The 22,812-nt window shown below is 40.2% G+C and overlaps 1 protein-coding gene across 3 annotated transcripts in view; it reads right to left on the reverse strand.

Annotated features, from left to right (window-relative positions):
- mast1a (microtubule associated serine/threonine kinase 1a) overlaps positions 1-22,812 on the reverse strand; it is an 85,962-nt gene that overhangs the window by 18,631 nt on the left and 44,519 nt on the right. For all 3 annotated transcript variants that reach the window (XM_054778307.1, XM_054778306.1, XM_054778305.1), the window contains 13 exons: positions 18,317-18,405; positions 16,486-16,561; positions 16,149-16,221; positions 13,151-13,311; positions 10,771-10,846; positions 8,937-9,146; positions 8,744-8,845; positions 5,353-5,485; positions 3,856-3,923; positions 2,810-2,886; positions 1,076-1,284; positions 834-972; positions 596-728 (listed from right to left, as the gene is read on the reverse strand). In XM_054778307.1, coding sequence (XP_054634282.1) covers positions 596-728; positions 834-972; positions 1,076-1,284; positions 2,810-2,886; positions 3,856-3,923; positions 5,353-5,485; positions 8,744-8,845; positions 8,937-9,146; positions 10,771-10,846; positions 13,151-13,311; positions 16,149-16,221; positions 16,486-16,561; positions 18,317-18,405 — 1,546 coding nt within the window. The remainder of the gene's footprint in view (positions 1-595; positions 729-833; positions 973-1,075; positions 1,285-2,809; positions 2,887-3,855; positions 3,924-5,352; positions 5,486-8,743; positions 8,846-8,936; positions 9,147-10,770; positions 10,847-13,150; positions 13,312-16,148; positions 16,222-16,485; positions 16,562-18,316; positions 18,406-22,812) is intronic.

Genomic DNA, 22,812 nt, shown 5'->3' on the forward strand with positions numbered 1-22,812 from the left:
ATGATTCAGCAAGCATGGTTTTGTTAAGATGAACGACTTTGCAGGAAGACTAGGCAGTGGGGAAAATTACTATTTGATAGTCCGTGTGTAACGGATGCCAGCTGGTGTAGCTGTGCCAAAGTACGTTGGTAAACTTCATTCCCTGATAACTTGATAACCGCCCTGGACGACCAGATGACAGCTCGGTGTTTTAGCTCGTAGCTAGTGCTGTTTAACACTCATTTAGTGTGGCTTGGTGGACCTGGAATCGAGCCCCGGTGGGTGGATGGCACTGTTACATTGCTGCCGTGACCTGGATAAGAGTGAGGTTTAGAGGCGCGTGTTTACGTTGGTAAACTTCATTCCCTGATAACTTAAGAACCGCCCTGGACTACAAGTTGACAGCTCCGTCTTTTAGCTCATCGGTTAAGGCTGCTCAACTCTCATTTAGAGGGGACTGGTGAACCTGGTGCGAACCCCGGCGGGTGCAGGGCCGGATTGTGCGGGTGACCACCATTACACGTGCATCAATCAAACATGTGGATTAATGATTTAAACTTATTTCAAGTACACTCGTTCCAGTAGACCTTCCAAGAAGATGGTCAGCAGACCATACCTGCTTATCCAGGAACTCCCTGGCGTCTTTCTCGATGTGTCCTTCATACAGATTGGTGGTGAGGCTCATCAGGCCCATTTTAGACAAGCCAAAGTCTGTTAGCTTAATGTGGCCCATGGAGGTGATCAATAGACTACAATAGGAAAGACACATGCAATGTTTCTTATTTAGTCAATAAAGAACATGCATTACATCTGCCATGGCGCCTGCCTGGCTACGTTTTAGTTTTAAGACTCACTTGTCTGGCTTGAGGTCTCTGTGGACGATACCATAGTTGTGCAGGTACTCCAGAGCTAGAACAGTCTCTGCAAAGTACATCCTGGCCAGCTCCACAGGAAGAGCCCCTATGTTCTTCAACAAGGTGGCACAGTCACCACCTACAGACACAGAAACCCCATGGATGACGCAGTCTACTTCACTGAGGAGACTGATGTGTTCAGACTCAGAGGAGCATTAACAGAAGAAAAATATCACCCTCACCCTCAACGTACTCCAACACCATGCACAGATGTCTTCGTGTTTCAAATGAACAGAACATGGAGACCACAAAGGGGTTCTCCGCAAAAGTGAGGATGTCTCTCTCAACAAAGGCCTGCTGGATTTGGTTTCTCAAAATCAGATTTTGTTTGTTGATTTTCTTCATGGCAAAGCGCTGTCGAGTCTCCCTGTGACGCACCAGGTAGACGGCCCTGCAGAGACAGGGAGATGGAAGATAGCATATACAGTAATGACAATGTGAAGTGAAAAACCTAGTGAAAAGCCTATTCCACCTGCTTCTAGTTAGAAACCACATATAAGGTGGCCTTTCCAATCCAGAGCCACATTATGGTCAAATTGGGAGGTTAAAAAAAAAAGATGCAATAGATAAATCAGAGGTCTTCAAATAAAACTGATTAAGTTCCATTTATGTAATTTTTTTCACAGCGAAGGTCTGAACTTCATTTTGCCTTCATTGCATCAATCAGAGTAGCTCATGTGAATATCAAATGTAAAGAAACCCTGCACATCACCCTATTATTATTATTATTTCTACACAACACAATTATCTTGACACCTACATTTAGTTTAAAAGAAAACTTCAAATTTCACATAAATAATAAAAGGTTTGACTGTACAAACAATGTAATGAAATTAAATTAAAGGCTTTTTTCAAGTTAAATAAAACTGCACCAGTTTCTCAGAAAAATAATATTACATAATAACATTAATAAGTGTCTCTTTAAATGAAAAGCTGCAACAGTACATCATCTTGAAGTTTCACATTTTCTTGTTATTGTTGTAGTTGACATTTGGATTTGCCTGATTTTGTCACACAATTCCTCTTTTTGTTTACCTTTGAGTAAGATCCCTGCAGCAGAAGCACTCCTTCACAACTCTATTTGCACGTTGTGTGCTGTAAATGAATGTGTTATTCATTCATTTTCATACTAGGCTTTAGGCAACGTTATTTTCCGCGCTCTCACATCTGACTTTGGCGGATACTTCCCCTCCAATTATCTGTGTTTTGTCAAGTCGCATCACATTTGCACTTTTGACCAGCTCTATAGTTTCAGACCATAAGACACACAGCGGTTTGGCACTGGGTCCTGAAAGAATGAACCTATATTGTTCCATCCATTCACTTTATATTCGGTTTTCTCTATCAACTTTTCTTACTTTTGAGCAAGCCATGGCTCACTCATTCACAAAACAATTTCATTTGCTCATTTTGAGTGACATCACCGCGTTTGCCATCATGTAACCGTAATAACTGAAGTAATTACGCCCGCAAACTGCGGCTGCGATCCGTCCACAAACACGATTTTTATGTTATTATTATATTTCCTATTCACTTTAATTGGACATGGGTCCGTAAAGGGCCACGGGGTCTGTATCCGAACCAAAGTCCGCCATTTGGTGGCTGGTCTAAATCCACAGAGCAAAACAGGAATGACTGCCATACACCTCACAATAAGGGCATATAACCAAGTGATTTCTCCCTACCAATCAGCAAATAAAGGTAATGATATTACATAGTCATGTGCATGGCCTATCTTCTTCTCTTCTTCTTCTCCTTTCGGCTTTTCCCTTCAGGGGTCGCCACAGCGAATCGATTGCCTCCATCTAACCCTGTCTTCTGCATCCTCTTCTCTCACACCAACTACCTTCATGTCCTCTTTCACTAATTCCATAAACCTCCTCTTTCGTCTTCCTCACAGCGAATTAAGTTCTTACCCATAAGCTCCATTGCTGATCAGTTTGATGCTCTGAAAGTCTTCCTCGCTTGGTGGTTTGATGGCTCTTCCCTTACCCTGGTAACACACACAATATTGCCAAATTAAAATAATAAACATAGACACTATTAAGGGGGGTATTCAACAGGATTGCACAAAAACTTTTTGACCTTGGTCCAATTAACACCTCAACTTAATTAACGGTAGTCTACAAAGGGTAGTAACCGTCAGGGTCTCCAATTTGTATCAGGTCACAAAACATTGGCAGCTGCATTTGCAGTACAATACATCTGCTTGTTACTTTATCTACCTACTGTATGCATGTGTGTTAAAATTTTGCCACTCATCTGCTGGTGTGAAACTCGAATATCAATTTTTGCTATGAGCCACATGGGCAATTGCCCAGTGCGGCTTTCACTAGTGGCGCCGCAAGGATGAGGGGGAAAAAATATTTTTTTGTGCTCAACACTCATTTTCTCATCCGGTCAGGAAATGTGTGTCAGATGGGCGCCCCCTACAGGAGGGATACCAGTGCACCCCATACTGCTCACATGAAGTGGACAAAACCAAACCGATGGGAGATGACAGATTTATCATCACAAGTCGACATCTCTGTCAATATAAACACGGAAGGAGGGCGGAAATGAAAGGGTGTTTTGCAGAATTGTTTTTGTTTGCTATTTCCCAGTTCTTGTATTTATGAAGTTGTCAATGTTGGTGCTGATCCAAAATGACTACCATTCTGATTTTGAAATGTTGTTGCATGAGTTTATGCAACTTTATGTTATGAGTTTATTTTGGTTTATACACATAAAGACACACCTGTCAACACTTGCATTTGAAAATACAGAGACATTTTCCGGAAAATTAGAGAAAATAAGGGAAAGTTGAATCCAGGAAATTACATAAATAGAAGGCAATGGGAAAGAAAGCAAAATAAGTATACAGTAGTTTCCCCCGATAAACAAGAGAGTTGACAGGCATGAGTAAAGAACATGGTTTGTTAGCCTGAATTACTATTTTTTTTTTTTAGTTTTAGTTTTTTACCTCTGTTGAGTCATCCGTCTCTGGCGTGTGTGGACCTTCACTGTCATAGCTGTCCAGGCTTGCAATATCTGGTTAAAAACACAATTGTTAACAAGCAAACCTTCACAATAAAAAGAAACATTTTTTTCTTGCTGCGACAGCAGGCCTCACATCTCAGACACAAAGTGATTCCATTTCAGAGCGCCAGAGCCAAACATGTCACATTAGGGGATAAAAAAAGAAGCGCCTATTAATTTCCCATGTTTCCTTCAGCTCTCCCTCCCACTAGTCCTCCTCTCTGCCAGCAGAAAGATGCTAATTTCCGCTGTTCTTGTACCACAGGTCCTGTGCGTGACAGCTGCTGTAACACACTGATTATTATTATTATTTTAATGCTTCGTGAAAGCACAAAAAACACATCAATGATAAGAAAAAGCATTTAGCTGAACAGAGGACCGCAAATTCTGTTATTTGATGCAGCAGAACAAGAAAATGGGAGCAGCGACGTGGGTGGAATTGGGTGCCCACGTGCTATGAAGCAACCTCAAAGCAAAAAAGTCTTATCTTTAGCAGAACATATCAGGAAGAAGCCAAATGATTATCATGAATTCACAAATAAAGCTTCTATAAGGAGTCATTCCAGGCACTTTAGCCCACGGGCTAATGAACAGCCTGCCATAGATTAGACCAGGCCCATTTGACAGGTGTTAATTAAAGGTTTGCGGGTGGGAGGGGGTGGCGCTAGAGCTGTGATGATTAATGAGATGCTTCCAGCAGCTCAGATTCCAGATGTCATACAGTGTTGAAAAACAATTTTATTAATACACCACATGGACAAAATACTGGGTATCAATACAGGAAGTGACAATGAAATGCAGCTAGCAGTTGTCACTCTTTTAGGAAGAATTTCAACAATTTCAAGGTTTTGGGAGTCATTTTGGATGTCATGTTGGACCTAACAGAAGGCCTGATGGCTCTCTGTTCTAGTTCATCCCAAATGAGTTTGATGGGAATTATTTCTGCATTTTACAAAGGTTAACTTCTTTTTACACTTTGTGTAAGATGCATCTGAAGTGAAAACCCAGTCTGCATTAAGCTTCTGTCATTGCTCGTCGTGTTTTATTGTTTTGTACGGCGCAATGGCTAACGTATTTTTATATTTGTGTGACAGTAGAATGTTAAAATAAAAAAGATTGTTAGAATGTTACTTAAAACAACGGCTGGTTTTACAATAGCCACAGATTTTTCTTTTCTACTTTTCTTCTTTTATTTCCTACTGGAAAGTTTCTTTAAAAAGGTGAACAGTTCAGGTCAAACAGCATTCCTGCTTTGACTTTCAATGATCAGTTGCATTTGCTAATCACCTACTGCCCTCCACGCCAAATAATATCAATTATTCACATTGATTTAACAAGTTGGCTTATTTCACCAGTCTGTAAATATTTTTATCTATCAAGGAACTAGCCAAACTCTAAAGTAAACAACAAAATTCTTGCTTTCTGTTTTCCTCTTATACACCTTCTAGGGGGTCCCTGGTGAGCCCCAACTGGCTGATGATGTAGCGAGGGATGTCTGCCTTCATCAGCTGGCCCTCCTTGGCGTGGTCCTCTGCTGCCTCCAACAGGTGGTAGAACTCTTCCGGATTAAATTCCTGTTATGTGAGCACACAAAAAAAACAATAAGGTCATGCAAACCAAATACTTAACAGTCTTAAATAACATCCACCCATCCATCCTTCTTTTTTTATGCCGCTTATCCTCACTAGGGTCGTGGGGGTATGCTGGAGCCTATCCCAGCTGACTTTGGGCGAGAGGCGGGGTACAGCCTAGACTGGTCGGCAGTCAGTTGCAGGGCACATTGTGTGTTCAAGCCTAAATGATGACTTCTAACACTTCCATATTGGTGTGAAAAACATAACTCACACATTGCACAGGTGTAATATCTCACAAAAATAAAGGTTCAGTGATGATAGGAAAAAAAATCTGCTCATCAATTATCTATTTTCTTTTCCACTAATCATCATTCGGGTCACAGGTGAGCTGGAGCCTATCACAGCTGACTGCAGGCAAACGGCGGGGTACACCCTGGACTGGTCACCAGCCAATCACAGAACACACATAGACAAACAATCTGGTCAATTTAGAGTCTTGAATTATGTTTTTGGGATGTGGGAGGAACCCGGGGTATGCAGAGAAAACCCACACAAGCATGAGGAGAGATGGAAACATGGAAACAGAGATGTTGCATTAGAAAACCTGGATCCCCTGACTACTGTATGAGGCTGGCGTGCTAATTACTGCCATAAAACAAAACATTAACATTTGATAATGTTACTCTCTGTTACTCACTTTTATAAAAGAAACGAAGAGGCCTTAATTATTAACTGACAGGAAAGATAATATATATAAATGTTCGCCAGTCATGTCCTATGTCACCTTACACAAGTTATAGTAATAACAGTGAGTGTTAACACCCCACTTTAAATTACTTTTCTAAAAGCATCCTTCTTTGTCTTTGTGTTGTGCTGTCCTGTGGGATTTGGTTTAATTCCTCATGGTGGGGAAACATTGTGATTAGAAAGCAGGATCATTTCCTCCTGTGTTCTCATGTGTCAGCCCCCCTCCCTTTGACCAGAAAGAAAAGAATGAGCAGGGAAGGAAGGATTAACCTTCCTTTCTGATAGCTTGCTCTCCTCCAGGATTGTATTTTTGCAGCTAACAGCTTCCTGACTGGGTGACATTTTCCACCAGCATTGCCTTAAATGCTAAAGAGAAGGGCTGAGGAGATCATTTCATTTCGTGTCTCTTTTTCTTGCTAACCTAAAAAGCCATGAGGATGAAAAAGTCCCATTCGCATCCTGTCTGACCCCATCGACCCCTTCCTGACGGTTGTCTGGGCGACGAAGAGATAAGCCAAAAGGGGTGGAACGGTGAACATGCAAGGCCATCAGTCAATGAACAGACATACAGTTAAGACTTATTCACTGTATGGATGAACATCCCAAGGTCGTGGCTTGTGGCCTGCACGGTTTGACAGAAAATGACTTTTGCTGGTGTAAGGAATATTTTAAAGTTGCCACGGCAATATGGTACACCTACACAATGTAAGGAAATCCAATAAAAATTCTTTTACAATGACAGAAAAACATGGTGGTGGATGACCACAATGTATCCCAAAGGGCAAGATCTCATCCAAGATGCAAGCAGATTAAAGCACAATTAAGAGTTGCTCTACCTTCAGTGCTACAAATATCATACATTCCTCAACCATACAGAGGGATTTGCATTTAGGATGTGATGCCAAACCTTCTTGTGGCATGACCGAGGGAACCTCTATTAACACATTTAAGACAAATTGGCCATGCATTTCGAGTTCCCACAAAAATAAGAGTGAGACGTATTGTTCTGATAACTGTTTGCTTTGCTTGTTTATTTATTAGCAGGATGATGCAAAAACCGCACAATCTATTTCAATTAAACTCTTTGGAGGGGTGGCACATAGGCCAAGCAAGCACCCATTCAATTCAACTTTGGTCAGAACTTGAATACATGTATGGGTACTGTCATTTATTTTATAATAATAATAATAATAATAATAACAGTGAATTCGATTGATATAGCACCATCAAGGTACTCAAAGCACTTCACAATGAACCCATTATTCATTCACTCCCTAGTCACACACTGTCGGTGGTAATCTACATCTGTGGCTGCAGCTGCCCTGGGATAGACTGATGGAAACGTTGATGCAAATTTGTGCCTATGACTTCTCTGACCACCACCAAACATTCATTCACATTCATAAACCAGGGTGGGTAGAACTTTTTCACTCTTTGCAGTTACAGGCCACTTGCATTGGGGCCAAACAAGTCCGGCAGAAGTAGTGGACTGAAGGAGAACAGTATCCTCATTTTTCAATTCAATGAGTCAAACGGACATGTCTGCGAGGTTAAATTAGTTATTTTATTTTGAAGGCCAAAGGGGCCGACAGGTTCCAGCTCTTATGGCTAAATTTGGTCAATCATTAAAAACAACTGCGTTATTATTGTGTGTAAGTGCGGGCCGGGGGCCATTTTTAGCCACAGCGTGTTTTTATCGGCCTGTGGCTTATTCCAAAAATAAAAATTGTTTTTAATGAAATATATTACAAGATATTACACTAATGTGTTAATGTCACCTACGCAGCAAAGCATACTATATACAGTCATGGAAAAAATGATTAGGCCACCCTTGTTTCTTCTGTTGATTGATCCATTTTAATGTCTGGTACAACAAAAGGTACATTTGTTTGGACAAATATAATGATGATAACAAATATAGCTCATAAGAGTTTAATTTAAGAGCTGACATCTAGCAACTTCCATGGTTTTCTTGATAATAACCAAAATCACTTGAGTTCTTACATGAATAGCTATAGCATTGTACTGCCAAAAAATGTAACTCTTATGAGCTGTTTTTGTTGTCATTGTTATATTTGCCCAAAAAAGGTACCTTTAGTTGTATCAGGCACTAAAATGAACAAGAAACTGAAGAAACAAAAGTAGTCTAATCATTTATTCCATGACTGTAGCTTCTAATACTGTATATTGACCGATATTGGATTGGTTTTAGCATATTTATCAGCCATTTTTTATTTTTCATTTTAAAAATCATTGAACATGAAAGCTAAGCAGTTTTATGTTTTCCATTTCGTTCCCTTACTGTACCGAAAACGAACCAAACCGTGATCTTACAATGGAGGTACATACCGACGTGTGATTGTGGCGTACCTTTGCACCCCTAACATTGAGGCTTCCTGCTGCTGCTGGTTTTCATGACTTCAGGCCTATCCCGCTTCTTTCCCACTGATTAATGACCTTCAAGCACACAAAAGTTGGCACGAACTTTGAAGATTTCTTAGAAAGTCTCACCAAGCACTCCAGCAGTCTGGCTGGACGAGATATGATGATGAAGAGCTTCTTGACCAGCTCAATGACGAAGGTCAGTTCGGAGCTCTCTGAGCGCTCGTATGCCTGATGGATTTAGAGAGATAGAGATAGAGATAGAGACGATAGAGAGTCAGTTAAAAAGAAGGGACGGTGAGGCATCACTATGCAAACTCACATCATGAAGAAGTTTCTCCAAGTTCTCCTGAAGTTCACAGAAGTAAACACTGCTGATGAGACCCTCTTTGGATTTGGTCAGGCAATCTCGGGACAGCTCGGCTATCTGGTGATGGATGAAGCTGAGGACACCGTCGGCCAGCGGCAGAACGCTCTCTGGGGAGTAGTTGTGGCTGAACTCTGCTAGCCTCTCCTCCATCTGAGCTGTGGCCTAAAGGAGCAGCACACATATTCATAATATATTATATATTATTTTAATTGATCTTTGTGGAAAGATCATGGGTTTGTGACACCTTACAGTGACTGTGACAAACGTAAAAAAAAAAAAAAAAAGAGTTGCCGCACTTTACCACCATGTTTCTCTCAATAGAATGCAATTTAATAATGTGATTGCCGTGTGTGCTTGTAATATTCTTCCGAAGGAAACAACTCATTAGTTTGCTTGGCTGTTTAAAAAGAGGATTTCAGAGGGTAAAAGTTTAATTCTGGCTGGTGCTTCTCAGCTTCTCTAATCCGGTGACGTTTCAGATGCGTAGAAGAACACAGAGCATTCATTATGATGGGGCCGTGACTGTGTGTCAGTAGTTTTGCATAATCAATCAAGTGATGCTGTGAGGACTTGTCATTTCGTCTGCGGGGCTTTTGGCTGCAGGTATTTAATAGGCTAAGCATGAAGAGATGATTGTATATCCTGTCATCACACATGTGGAACACAATGAGGCAGATCAAGCTCACTGCGATCGAGATTTTGTCGTTGCAAAGCAGGCTACTAAAGATGATCCGTTTTTCCAATGTAGTACAAAATACTTTATTAGTAAGTAAGATATATATTTTTTGTTGGTTAATGCCACAAATACTTTGGAGAAGCCCCACTTGGTGCTCCTGGTGCAGACGGCTTCTGTGATAGTGTTTCCTCACCTAGCTCCTCTGTGCTCAGCCATATTTAAATTCAGCTATATTTTAAGCACTTTCAGTTGCATTTTATATGTATGAAAAGTGCTTTGTAAATTAACTTTGATTTGATTTGATTTTTCTATAGCATGTAGCCTAAAATAGCGCCATTAAACTGCTACAGACAAAGGCTAAAAATCTGCAAAACACGTCTTCGACATGAGTGTACAACACCCTCTACTGGTAGCAGTAGTAAATACAATAACAGACACAACAGAGCACCGATAGATCACTCTATACACATCAATGCTCGTTCATATGCTGTTAAAAAAAATATGCAAAATTGCACTTAAAATACCCGCAAAACAGCAATGTAGCGAAGGAACACTGTACTTTAATAGTGACACATTCTACTTGCATATTATTTTTAATACATTATCTCAATAATTATTCAGATAGATATTTGCCCGTACAGTTATATCCGTGTATAAATAATAGGTAATACAAAATAACACCTATTTGTGATTAAATGAACAACCTTTTTATATACACAATCATACATACATGTAATGTAAGAATTAATAAGAAGCAAGTACAGCACCCTCATGGGCCACAAAGTAGGTTCACCTGCACAATTGAAAGAATTTCATCAAAAATGTCACTTTATTAAACATGGGTGTCAAAATAGTATGACGCAGTGCAGTTACACCCTACTACAACCTAGAATAATAAACATATTGTTAAACAAATACCTCTCTGGCCATGTCAATGACAACTAAGTATTATTATCTTTGCTAAGATTCATTGAGCAGGTGTACCTAATGAAGTGGACAGCACATCGCATACGACTGATTTACTACATTTCTGACTTGACAAATTAAAGTAAATGTGTGAGTGTGCGTTTTTATATTGAGCCACAGCTTGTTTGTGTCCGTGTGTCTGACCTTGGGAAAGCGCTCCTTGTACACATGGTTCATCATCACTATTTCATTGTCGTAGCAGGAGGGCGAGCGCCCCGGGCTGTGGAGAGACAAAGGCACAGTGCAGAAGTCTAATACACATCACCCAATGAGACAATCAAAAGACTGAGTAAAACAATAAAAGACAGTCAGGGACGGCAGACAGCACAGAAATGGAATTCTGTGTTTTTTCCACTTGAGAGACAAAATAAATCATTCACAGCTTCCACACATCTCTATCCTGTCTGCATTTTATGCTAATGGCCTCCAGAAATTCAGTATTCTGTTTAATTAATGGATCTGTCTTGCACTGAGCAGTCAATTCCAGCTCATATAAAGCTGTTATAATCTCTTTATTCAGCTACTGTATATACAAACTATAAATGCACATTGACTCAAACAGAGCCTATTATGATGAAATTTGTCTTGTGGGTAAACACATTACAGTCGAGCCGCACAGACTAACGTGATGTAAATCGTAAGAATGAGGCATGCCAAGGTACACAAAGGGGGGTGCTGTGTAAAATCCAAGACTATGATTTAGGCGAGGAACTGTTGTGGAAATGAATACAGCAGCTGAGTATTCCATTGAGGTTGGACGATAGGGTGTGCATACAATCAGGGTGCATCTCATATTCATGCTAAAGTGGAGAAGCTGCTCTCCAGGAGCACCGCACGGTGCAAGGATACTCCAGTCAATCACAAGAAGGAAAGTCTGTAGAGCCAAGATGTACATAGTGATACGGCGTTTACGTGTTATCTTGTTAAACAAAGCACCAGTGAATGTCAACTGGCCACCCGTGGGCCACATCCAGTCCGCCAAAGCTTTCCATCAGGTCCCCATATTATTACTGAATCAAGTCAACTGGCAATTAACGGAGAAGAGCCTGATAAGTGGAAGCTGTGCACATCAGCAATAAAATCGTGCATGCGTTCTCCACAAAGTACAACACTACATGTAACAGTGATGGACAAGTTGACAGCCTCACAAATATGTAGCCTAAAATAGTGCTATAATACTGCTACAGACAAAGGCTAAAAATCTGGGGGAAAAAAATATATCAAACAATAATATATTACTTAAGATACATTCTTCATTTATTGTAACTTACCATAATGTTTGGTCCTCACATTGTCTGCCAAGAAAACATTGGACGAAGTAGTTGATGGTACCTGCTGTACACCTTCACTACTACCAATGTGATAAGGCTTTTTTTTTTTTTTTAAGTGTTACTTAGAACTGTGCTCCCATTTAATGAGCTCCCAAATGTTTCTTCTTCTACAGCAGGGGTCTCAAACTCAATTTCACTGGGGGCCAGTGGAGGTAGAGTCTGGGTGAGGCTGGGCCGCATCAAGTATTGGGAGTAGGGCTGGGAATCTCAGGGTACCTCACGATACGATACAATTCACAATACATCCATGTGATAACACCACTGCTAGTTCAGTGTTGGTGTTTACTTGCCCCTGTAAGTGTGTAAGTAACATTGGGCTTGCCCGGATGTTGCGGGCTGCAGTTACACTACTCTTTGATGTCCAGTCGCGGGCCGCAAGATACGATTTGGTGGGCCGCAAATGGCCTGCGGGGTTAGCAAGCAGCATTTAGCTCCCCTGCTCCGGTAGCTATACGCTAACCTGCAAAACAGCGGCATGTACTACAATCAGTAACGCACTGTTAAGAATTGATTGGCTGCGTAAGTAAATACGTACCAACAGGCTCTCATTATTGGCTGGACACTGTTGGTCTTTGTGTTGTTACCGCTTGTAGTCGCCTGTCACTCACGGAGTTGCATTGCAAAACGGTGCAGAATAAATTATGTGTTTATTTTATTTACATTTCAAGTTGTATTTTATTTTGCTGCGCAGAGAACACAAAATCAGGAACGTTGCTGAGGACGTGCTACCGTGTGTTTGACAGAAGCCGGACTACTCGACTTGATGCTTGTAGCTGTATGGCATCACTCCAAAAGCAAGTAATAAACATCCAATGAAATCCCCCAGGTTTGCTGTTATGCTTGCAGTAACTAGGGTGAATTCCACATATTTGGGGATTGCTATAATATGATGTGATATACTCAGTCCTCAAGTAATTTAATTTCTTCAGCATTAGGATTTAATTGATGTTTTTTCTTCCAAATCCAAGTGAGTGAGTGAGTGAAAAAAAAAGTTTCCTGTGCATGGCAGTCAGCAACAACTGTGTCTTGCATTACTGCCACCTATAGGATTGGGGTGGAACTGTATGACTTGGCACATCTTGATTTTTCAATCAAATGAGTCAGACGGACATGTCAAGAACGGTTGCCCCTTGGTTGATAATTGTCATTAAAGTAATAGAAGTTAATAAGAGCATCTTAAAACAATAACTTACCTGAGGCTCCGAGAGCGAGGACGGACATGCGGCGATCGGCGGCCCCCGTCGTCGTCCGTGATGCTCTCTGTGCTGCCAAAGTGCTTGGAGAGGAAGTGCAGCTCGTCCATGGTGGGCTGGAAGGGCAGCTGGTGCAGACGCTCCTGTGATGAGCTGGAGGACTGCAAAAGAAACCAGAAGCATGAAGAAGAGATTTTTTTTTTTTAATTATGTTTGATTTTCGTTGCTCCTTTTATCTCAGTGAGGCAGCTAATAAATGATGTGAATGAGAGAGCAGAGAAGAGAGGAGGAGGAATGGTGAGCACATTGTGTACTCTCATGTGAGTGGGTGCAAACATCATAGCAAAGAGAGTGGCGAAGGAACAGAAAAGAAGAAAAAGTAGGGGGGCTAAACCGAATAACATAGATTGAAAAAAGGTTAAACTCTGCAGGGAATGTAAGATTCTCTCCAAATAAAAGTGGCCTGCTGCCTCTGGGGGCGTGAGAGCAGCTTGAAGGCAGGGGGAACACCAGCATGGATCAATGAGAGGCTGACTGAACACACCTCCTAACGAGATGTCATGCCAGGCTTTGACCACACAATGATTTCTGCTGTAAAACCCATTAGGAACTAGTCTCAGACACTTGGAAGCTACAGAATGAAATGACGGGAAATGCAAGAAGTCCAGTGCAGAGCACACCAAGCCAGAAGCTTCCCTGCTGACAAGTGGAGGAAAAGACATGAACAACAAAATGGCTCTCACGCAGTGCTCCGTTTTTCTATTTAATTTTGAGGTTTCATCCCCACGCTTTTGCTTATTTGTCTTCAACCTCCGTTGTTTAAATATGGTGTTTGGCATTAACGAGCTAACCGCAACAGAAAAAAAATCTTAGGTCCATTTATAATGAATACTTGGAGGAGATCAATCAATACAACAAAACAAATCAAGCAAATTGGGTTTAATACATAAATAATATATTTGGTCATTGAAGCTAAAGTCTAAATTGATGACACACACTTCCTCCCAGTCATAAATAAAACCCCTAATGAAATAGCTTAATTAATTAAATAGTCTATTAAAAAATGTCCTAAAATCTAATGAATGAAAAGCATATTATGCCGGTGTACATTATTAAAAGTATAAAGATAACAATTCAGCATTTTAAACACAATACAATGTATTTATTCATGATGTTGTATTTAATTCTTCTTCTTCTTCTTCTTCTTCTTCTTCTTCTTCTTCTTCTTCTTCTTCTTCTTCTTCTTCTTCTTCTTCTTCTTCTTCTTATTATTATCATTATTATCTTAATTTGATTGAAAAGCTTTAATCACCTAAGTCAGTACCATAAAAAAGTCTTTATTAGGATTTAAATAGACCTTACACTCCTATTACCAGTCCATTGCTATTTGACAGGTGATTTTGCTCAATCAATGAACAAAAAAATGCACTGAAAATGTTTTTTATACATTTAATATATATATTTAATAAAAAAATAATTTAACAAATTATAAAATAGCATAGTAATAATAGTATGTAATAGTAATAATAGTAATGTAATGTTATAAAATTAGAAATATGACTAAAATAAACATTTTTTTAAATAATGTAATCTCCATTAACTCTCATTGAGCTTAGTATTCAAATCCACCCATCTGTTTCCTATACTGCTAGTTGTCATTCGGGTCACAGGTATGCTGGAGCCTATTCCAGTTGACTTTGGAAGAGAGGCAGGGTACACCCTGGACTGGTCGCCAGCCAATCACAGGACACATACAAACAACCATTCACACTGACTTTATGGACACCTACGGACAATTTAGAGACACCAATCAACACAACATGCATGTTGTTAGACTGTGGGAGGAACGCGGACAACGACACATGAAGAGAACATGAAAATTCCACACTGAGACGCCCAAACCCAATCAATCTCCCAGAAAGACTGCAAAGCCAGCATGCTAACCATAGGCCAAAAACGACAACGATCCAAATATTGCCCATTTGGCAATGTTAGTAAAATATTTGTACGTTTACCCAGAAAAGTGCTCTATACATTCCAATAATTGCACTACCATGCCCTGTAACTTCCTGTTTCTGAAGATTTTATGCATGCACTTGAAGAGCATGTAGGACATCTCCATACATGCACACACGCACGCACGCACACACCCACACACACACACACACTTTTCATCTGCTCTGATCAATATGCAAGGCCAAGGCTGCAGCTAACCAGGCAAATAATGGCTCTTACAGGTACGAAGCAGCAGTTATGAAAGCTGATGGAATGAAATTGGAAAGCATGGTGATGGAGTTGGGCTGGAGCATGTATAGACTGCAAGATCAGCCTCATGTGCGAGTCAATCATCTATCATGAGTCTCTACAGCCTGAAGAAATGCAGAAATACCAAAACATCCTGAAGAAACCAAACTACGCTAAAGCTCTTAAATATTACAAAGTTAAACCATTTCTGCTTGAATAGGCTTCTAATCACCTTTGTGACCTCTCCTCAATCAACTATCTCGTCCTGTGGGGACACAGCGAGATGTAGGAAAACAATTACTGGAGCAATCTGTGACCGCAAGGCACAATTTATTTCAATTATCTTTGATCCACTTTTTTTTTTTCCCCACCTTTCCAAGACGACCATCAGCGATCATCTGCAGACAAATCAGGTCAATAATTTCTTGTCTAATGGCTTGTCTTTTTTTAAAGTTTTGCATGTACTTCCTCTTTAAAGTGTCTTTGTGTTTGCACAACACTGATTGTGTGCCGTGAACTCATTTCGAAGCGAAAAGAAACACGAGTGGATCAGGCAAATTCACGGCACGAGTATACAAACAGCATACAGTAGATCCTATGCACACAAATTTCTACAAAGGAAATACTGTACATATTCATGCAAAAGACACCAAATCTTTGGATAGCATATGTTTACAGGTTGAAAAGGAGCTGTTTCTATTTAAAATGCAAATAAAATCATCATATATTTGAGTGTTCTTCGACTAACTCCTACCGTCGAACTCGGTGTATTGGTGCCATATCCCGAGGAAGGAAGAGAAGCCAGGGACCATCTACGACCATCAGGCCTGAGGAAGAAAAACGAGCGTAAAAAATCAAGATGTGCAGTAAAACGATTCTTTTTATCACTTAAAATAGCAGGAACAACCCATGTAATGTTCACACACATTAGGTGCATGAAAGCAATGCACGACAAAGACACAACTGTGCATGCAAAGAGTGCATTTCGCCTCTAGTGTGTAAAAAAAATAATCCCATCAACAATTTCACACAAATGCTTCACGCTACATGTGTAACCCCTTAACCCCTAACACTAAAACAGGGATGCATACCTTCTAGAAGAGGCGAAGGAGAAGTGGGCTGGTCCACTTGGTGAGAAGTTGCGGGGGCTATCCAATGGGCTGCTTCCTAGTAACATACACAAGGATGGAAAGTACACATTATTTTGAGGGGGAAAACAACCAGTGGGTGCTCGCAAATTTGTGAATTTTGCGGTTTTAAAAAAAATCGCTGTTTTTTTATTAGTCAATTCATTAATGTATTTATTTGAATACAATTTATTTAAAACACAATTTTTCTTTGAAAATAGGCAGTTTTTTTTCCACAGAAAACACGCCTCATTCATCTTAAGCCGGTGATCATTTATACAATAAATAGATGATACTAAAGCATGAAATGTACTGCACAATAATACAGCATACATGTTTGATGTAACGACGTGACATCGGTGCAATCGGTGCCCTGTGTGCCTTCTGCAGTCACCTTGCTACAATACAGTTCTGGAGCTGAATCTAACGTAATAATTACAACAGTTTATTGCAAATGTCTGAAATCAGAGGAGAACGTCATCAATAAGATATCCGGCATCTTGATGCAGCAGCATAATCCAAGAGTGTCAAAACTCTGGATGAATTGCTGTGCACGGGTGGTCTCGGTGTGTAACTCCCGCGAATAGAGAGCATCTACTGCGTATTAATAAAAAGTATATAATACAAGAAAGTCAAATAAGACAAAAGACCTTATTTGGGTTCAGTACACTTATTACATGCATATACAGTATTGAGTATGCATACACTCGTGCATATAGCCAGTAATGTGCACTGCTTTGATTTACTTTATAATAAGGCAAGAACTCACATCACCTAAATTTCTAAGTTTTCATGAACAAATTCTGAGGTTTTCACAGTTTCATCCATCCCACAGCCCCCGAGGGAGCCATTTCACATTCACTCAGCGAATATCAAAGTTTCAGTCCAAGGGCATTAATTTGTCACTGAAAAAATATGGTTTTGAATAATTTGTCTGCCAGTGAATACCATAAATTTTCTCACTCCCAACCCGAAAAGTGCAATCTACCCTTTTCCAGCTGAGACGCATGGCCTCAAAATTGGAGGCCAAGCTTCTCATCCCAGAAGCTTCACACTCAACTGCGGACCGCCCCAGTAAACGCTGAAGGTCACAGCTTGATGATGCCATCAGGACCACATCCTCCACAAATAGCAGAGAATTCTGTCCATAAAATATATGAACAAAACCAGTGACAAAGGCCAGCCTTGGCAGAGGCCAATGTTTACAGAGTATACTTGTAGACTTGACCTACTGCTGGCAATGAGAATCAGGCTCCTGCTCCGGCTGTACAAGGACCGAATGACATGCTGTAGTGTGACCTGAACCTCGTTCTTCCGGAGCAATCCCCACAGGAAACCGCATGGGACACGGTCAAATGCAATCAGTTCTATCTGATACAAAATCCAGTGTAACTTCATGCATTCTGTCTTGAACCATACACTGTACTGTTTGGTGGCTTTCCAAACAAACTACAATGCAATCACATTAGGAGGAGTATACCGGACTCACCTGTCCTGGCAAAATAAACAATATGACACTATTAGACTATTATGTTGGCATAACAACATACTTATAGTATACAGTGGATACCCATGATGCCAAAGAACTTAGTTTGTGTGGCTCTCAAGGGTTTTTGTGTTGATTTGTGAGTCTGAGAGATCAGAAATGCTAATTTTATCTTAGAATGACAATACAGTGTAAGAATTCATGTGATGGTACACTGGCTGTAGAGAATAGAGAATAGCATCTCTTGTTGTTGCCGTAACCCGGAATCGCCCGATTTGGCGGTGCAACTGTATCATTTTCTATACTGACCTATGTGTCCAGGCAGTGGAGAGTGCGGCCTCGGCAGGGTGGGGGACGTGCTGGTCAGGATGAGGCTTTTCCTGTTACTTGTTCTGCAACTGGAACATAAATATGAATTATTTATGCGTGACAGCATAACAACATACTTATAGTATACAGTGGATCCCCACGCATTCGCAATTCAGCATTCACAGCCTCACAAATTTGCTGATTTTTGGTCCAAAAAATATTTTATTTTAGTGTTAATAAAAACATCTCAGTCTAAGTTGGAAATAATTTGTAAGTATGTGACAATACAGGTAGAATGTACAGCCTAGGTTCCCAAAGTGGGGTACACGTACACTTAGGGGTACACAGATTGCTGTAGAGAGTACTGTATGTGAATACAAATTTTTAAAATAGCTTGACTACATTCGTGCCGAACGCTGAGATTTATGGACGCCTCATGTAAACAGCCACAGCAGGTAAGTAGTACAGTGCAGAAGAAAGGTGACAGTATGAAGTTGTTCATTGTTTTGTGTGCGTTCGATCAACAAAGGTAAGTTTGATGATGACATTACGCATTGAAAGTGTTTATTCTTGAAGATTTTTCAAGATCATTTATATTGTGTGCTAAATGAGAGCTGATTTTCTTTCGTGCTGCTGTGACTAATTAGTGTGTTTTCTGAGCTGTATGAACCTATCATTTGTTTGTCGAATGGATGCCTTGACTATGTTAGAAGCTCCCAATTTTGCACATGTAACTACACTTTCACAAATCATTTCTTCCTTTCACCTCATCCTTGTGCACAAATGTTCATGCTGTGCATAAATGCACAGAGGTGAGCTTTAATAATGTTAGCTCCGTGCTGCTGTGCCTTTGTTTTCATAATTATTTTGAATTATTCCGTTTACATGTAACATTAGTTGCATTGTACTGATTATTTCCATGTTGCTGCAAACCACAAGCACAGCAAAAGAGCATAAAGATCAATTCACCACATCCTACCACAGCTTGCCACCACTTGTTAGAAATAAATTCACCAAATACTGTAGAAGTCAAAGTCAATAGATATCTTACTCCTCTAAAAGCCTCTCAGTTTTAGATTAGTAGCCTAAGTGTGCAGTCGAAAAATAAGACATGATTTTTTTAATATATCGTCATAATATATATTTATTACTGTATCAGAGATGTCTTTGTGTGCTTTATATTTTTAACTGTGCAGGTGAAGGGGTACATGGCTTCCAGTCAGATGTTTGAAGGGGTATGTAAGTTTGGAAACCACTTCGGCAGTTCTTGAATGTACAATAGTTGCTGTGAGAAGCAAAAATTTAACTTTTATATAATAATCTAATATATAGTCTGGTCTCAAGACTTGCAGCAAGGTAAACACAAGTAAATCCATACTCGTAATTCATTACTGGAATTACAACAGGCAAGCAGTGTGGATTATGTTGATGCAACTTGGCCACAAGCGCGGTTGTCACACAAGCCCATGACTCCGATTCATCAGTTCTATCGATCATCATTATCATTCGTTAGTGGTGGGTACCTCCATCCATCCATCTTCTATGCCGCTTATCCGTGGTGAGTACCTATACCTATTTAAAATGTGTTTATGAATAAGTGAGGCATATTTACATCTTAAATCTGGATTGTGCATTTACCATTTATCTCCAGTCACGAGTGAACAATGACAACTGAACAGAGAGGGTTTTGAAACTGAATGTAATTTAATAATTTGAAATGTTGATCCGAAATCAGAGAAGGTCAATGTCAAGCTAGCAGGAGGAGTGAACCGTTTGGAGGGGGAGGTGCGAGCCGTGTGTTAGAAATAAAAATTTTTATGGGCGTATCAATTACTTTCCCCGTTCGCTGGTAGGCGTGGATCATAACTCTCACGAAAAACATTTACCTACTGTCCAGTAAGCCTATGTATGTCTGACCATAACATGACAATATCGACAAGAGGCACAAGTCACGAAACACACATTTGCTTCAGCCACGTACATGTCCATTACACCTACATGATGCGAAGCTATGTGAAAATATGGGTTTGATTTCCCCCATTATCTCTATAACACCTTTCACTATTCTGGGAAAACTTGCCTGTGTAAATATTTCTTTATTTATGAGATAAGAGGTCACTTATGTTAAACCTGGCTCAACGTCTTGATACCAACACTGTTATTTGTCAACTAGATGTTTTCTGTTTTGGTCTTATACTGGTCTTATACTACTGGTACTTGCATTGGGGAAAATTTCTTGTCAGGATTGTGATGCTATAGTGTGTGTGTGTGCATGCATGCGTGTGTGCGCAGACTTTAGAGAGCTGTGCCTCAACTGAAGCAGAATGAAACAACTTTCCTCCATGTTGCATCACCCAGTATGTTGTTGAGGAGTAAATCACACATTTCTTAATATATCTCAAACAACACACAAAGCCTGTATCTATATAATCTATATCCTTGTCTCGCAGCCCTCCCATGGCCTTATCTCTCTTTTGTTCGGAGTCTTGCTTGTTGTAGTGCAGCGAGACATCAAGCTCCTAGCAGGATTTTATCTGTGGCAGTGCCGCCTTCGTGGCTCCGATCGAGGGAGAGCGTGTTCACCCTTGCAGAACAAGAGGGCGGTGTACTGAAATATTTAGGGGAAATGCATTAGCTCTAGATGTGAGGCTGGAAGTGATGTGAAAGATGGGGAGTGGTGGGTAGAGATAGTGAGAGGGGGCAAGCGACAAAGACAAAAGAAATGACTTTTTTCAATGCTATTGACACATGCAGCACACACAATTTGTCATTCCCCTCCATACTTAACCCGAAGTCTCACAAATGCTCATTTACATTTGCTGACATTGAAAGGCTGAATTGCTGAAGCAGAGCCCGGTCAGGCTTCCCGCCCCAGTGTTTTTTTTTTTTTTTACAGCTGATTCATCAATCGTCTCTTCTACACGAGGCCTACATGTGAATCAACAAGTAGCTGTGAGTCATTACAGCACAGGCAGGTTGATATCCTTTCGCCAGTCTTGTTGCTGCAACGTTTTTAGTGATTCATGTGTAAGTAAAGATTCTGAATTCACACCTTTGCCAGCCACTCATCTCTCTAATCTTTCTTGCAGCTTCATTCAGAATTCAGAATTTTACCTAAAATGCACCACACAGAACTTGTTTGTCATGCATGACCTAAACAAGCATCAAAAAATTAACTCTGTGTGTTTTGCCTCTTCGGTGACCACGCACGTCGTCTCTTGTTTTCAAAGTTTAGGCACAGTATTTTTCCTGTTACTATGATTTACCAAACCGGATATCTGGTCGCATCAGTTAATCGTTCACGCCCCTATAAAACAAATCATACTCAATTAGGTTAACCAACAACACATTGTCTCGAGGAGTGATAAATGAAGAGGAACGTCTGAGGAAGGAGGAGCAGGAGGCGATGGGGGAATGTGTGTAACCATAGCAACACATCTGAAGTTGCATCCAGAAAAAGCAAACTTTTATGTACTCATAAAAGCATATGCAAAGAAACAGAGCACAACTAAATAACCCAATAAAAGTGACAAGCAGCCTTTTTTTTTCCTCTGAAGAATAAAAAAAAATTGATGTGGTTCTTTAATCACCTAGCGGTTCTGTTGACGCTCATTGCATTCGGCTGAGCACCGGCAATCACCGTTTTCGCTTCATAACATACCTCATACATACAGTAGAAGAGATCAGTGGTGACAATTTAGCGACATGGTATATTTACTAAGGGTGTGCATTTAAGTGTTTCTTGCATTATGCATTTATTCGTGAGCTCAAAACTACAGCACATTACAGTATAGGTTAGTAAGTCTATGTAATAATTAGCAACTTGGCAAGAAGTAAATGAGCTAGTAAGCAACTAAGATCAAGCATTATTTATATTCACATTAATTCATTAATTTGTGGGAATGTGAATGATGAAATGGATAAGGGGTGATATGGTAGGCATGTAAAATGTAATTGTGAATTAACAAAGTAATTTGGTTCAACCAAAAACAGCTGTGATTAACAGATATGAAGAACACCGATGTCAATATTTCCTTCAAGAGTTGATAGTTTTTTGTCCACATTCAAGTTACAACAAATGGATGCAACAATGTGTGTGTTAGATGCTAAAATATCAATTTTCATAGATGCAAATCTTTATTCTTTTATTCTGGTGCTTTGTGCGACCAACCACCACAACCAACATCTTAAAGCAACAACTGTATTTATCAACGAAAACACAACAAATTACATAGGAAAGTTGTATTTTTCAACAGTATAGCAACACATATACGTACACACTTAATTACAGCCTTGCTTGTGCCTCACTGCCTTCCAACACATGGCTGTCACTAACCAGGCTAACACAGCGGCTAACACATGATGGGAAGGTCAAAGGTTAAGTCTGCAGTAATGATTCTTGCAGAAGCTTTGATGAGCAATTATCCTCCCTGCAGGCAATGGGGATGGCATCGCTACAGTAATATGGCGTGGCAGTGTGCAAGGCATTATTGGAC

The sequence above is a fragment of the Dunckerocampus dactyliophorus genome, chromosome 6 (genome assembly GCF_027744805.1).
Source record: "Dunckerocampus dactyliophorus isolate RoL2022-P2 chromosome 6, RoL_Ddac_1.1, whole genome shotgun sequence".
In the NCBI taxonomy this organism is placed as follows: domain Eukaryota; kingdom Metazoa; phylum Chordata; class Actinopteri; order Syngnathiformes; family Syngnathidae; genus Dunckerocampus; species Dunckerocampus dactyliophorus.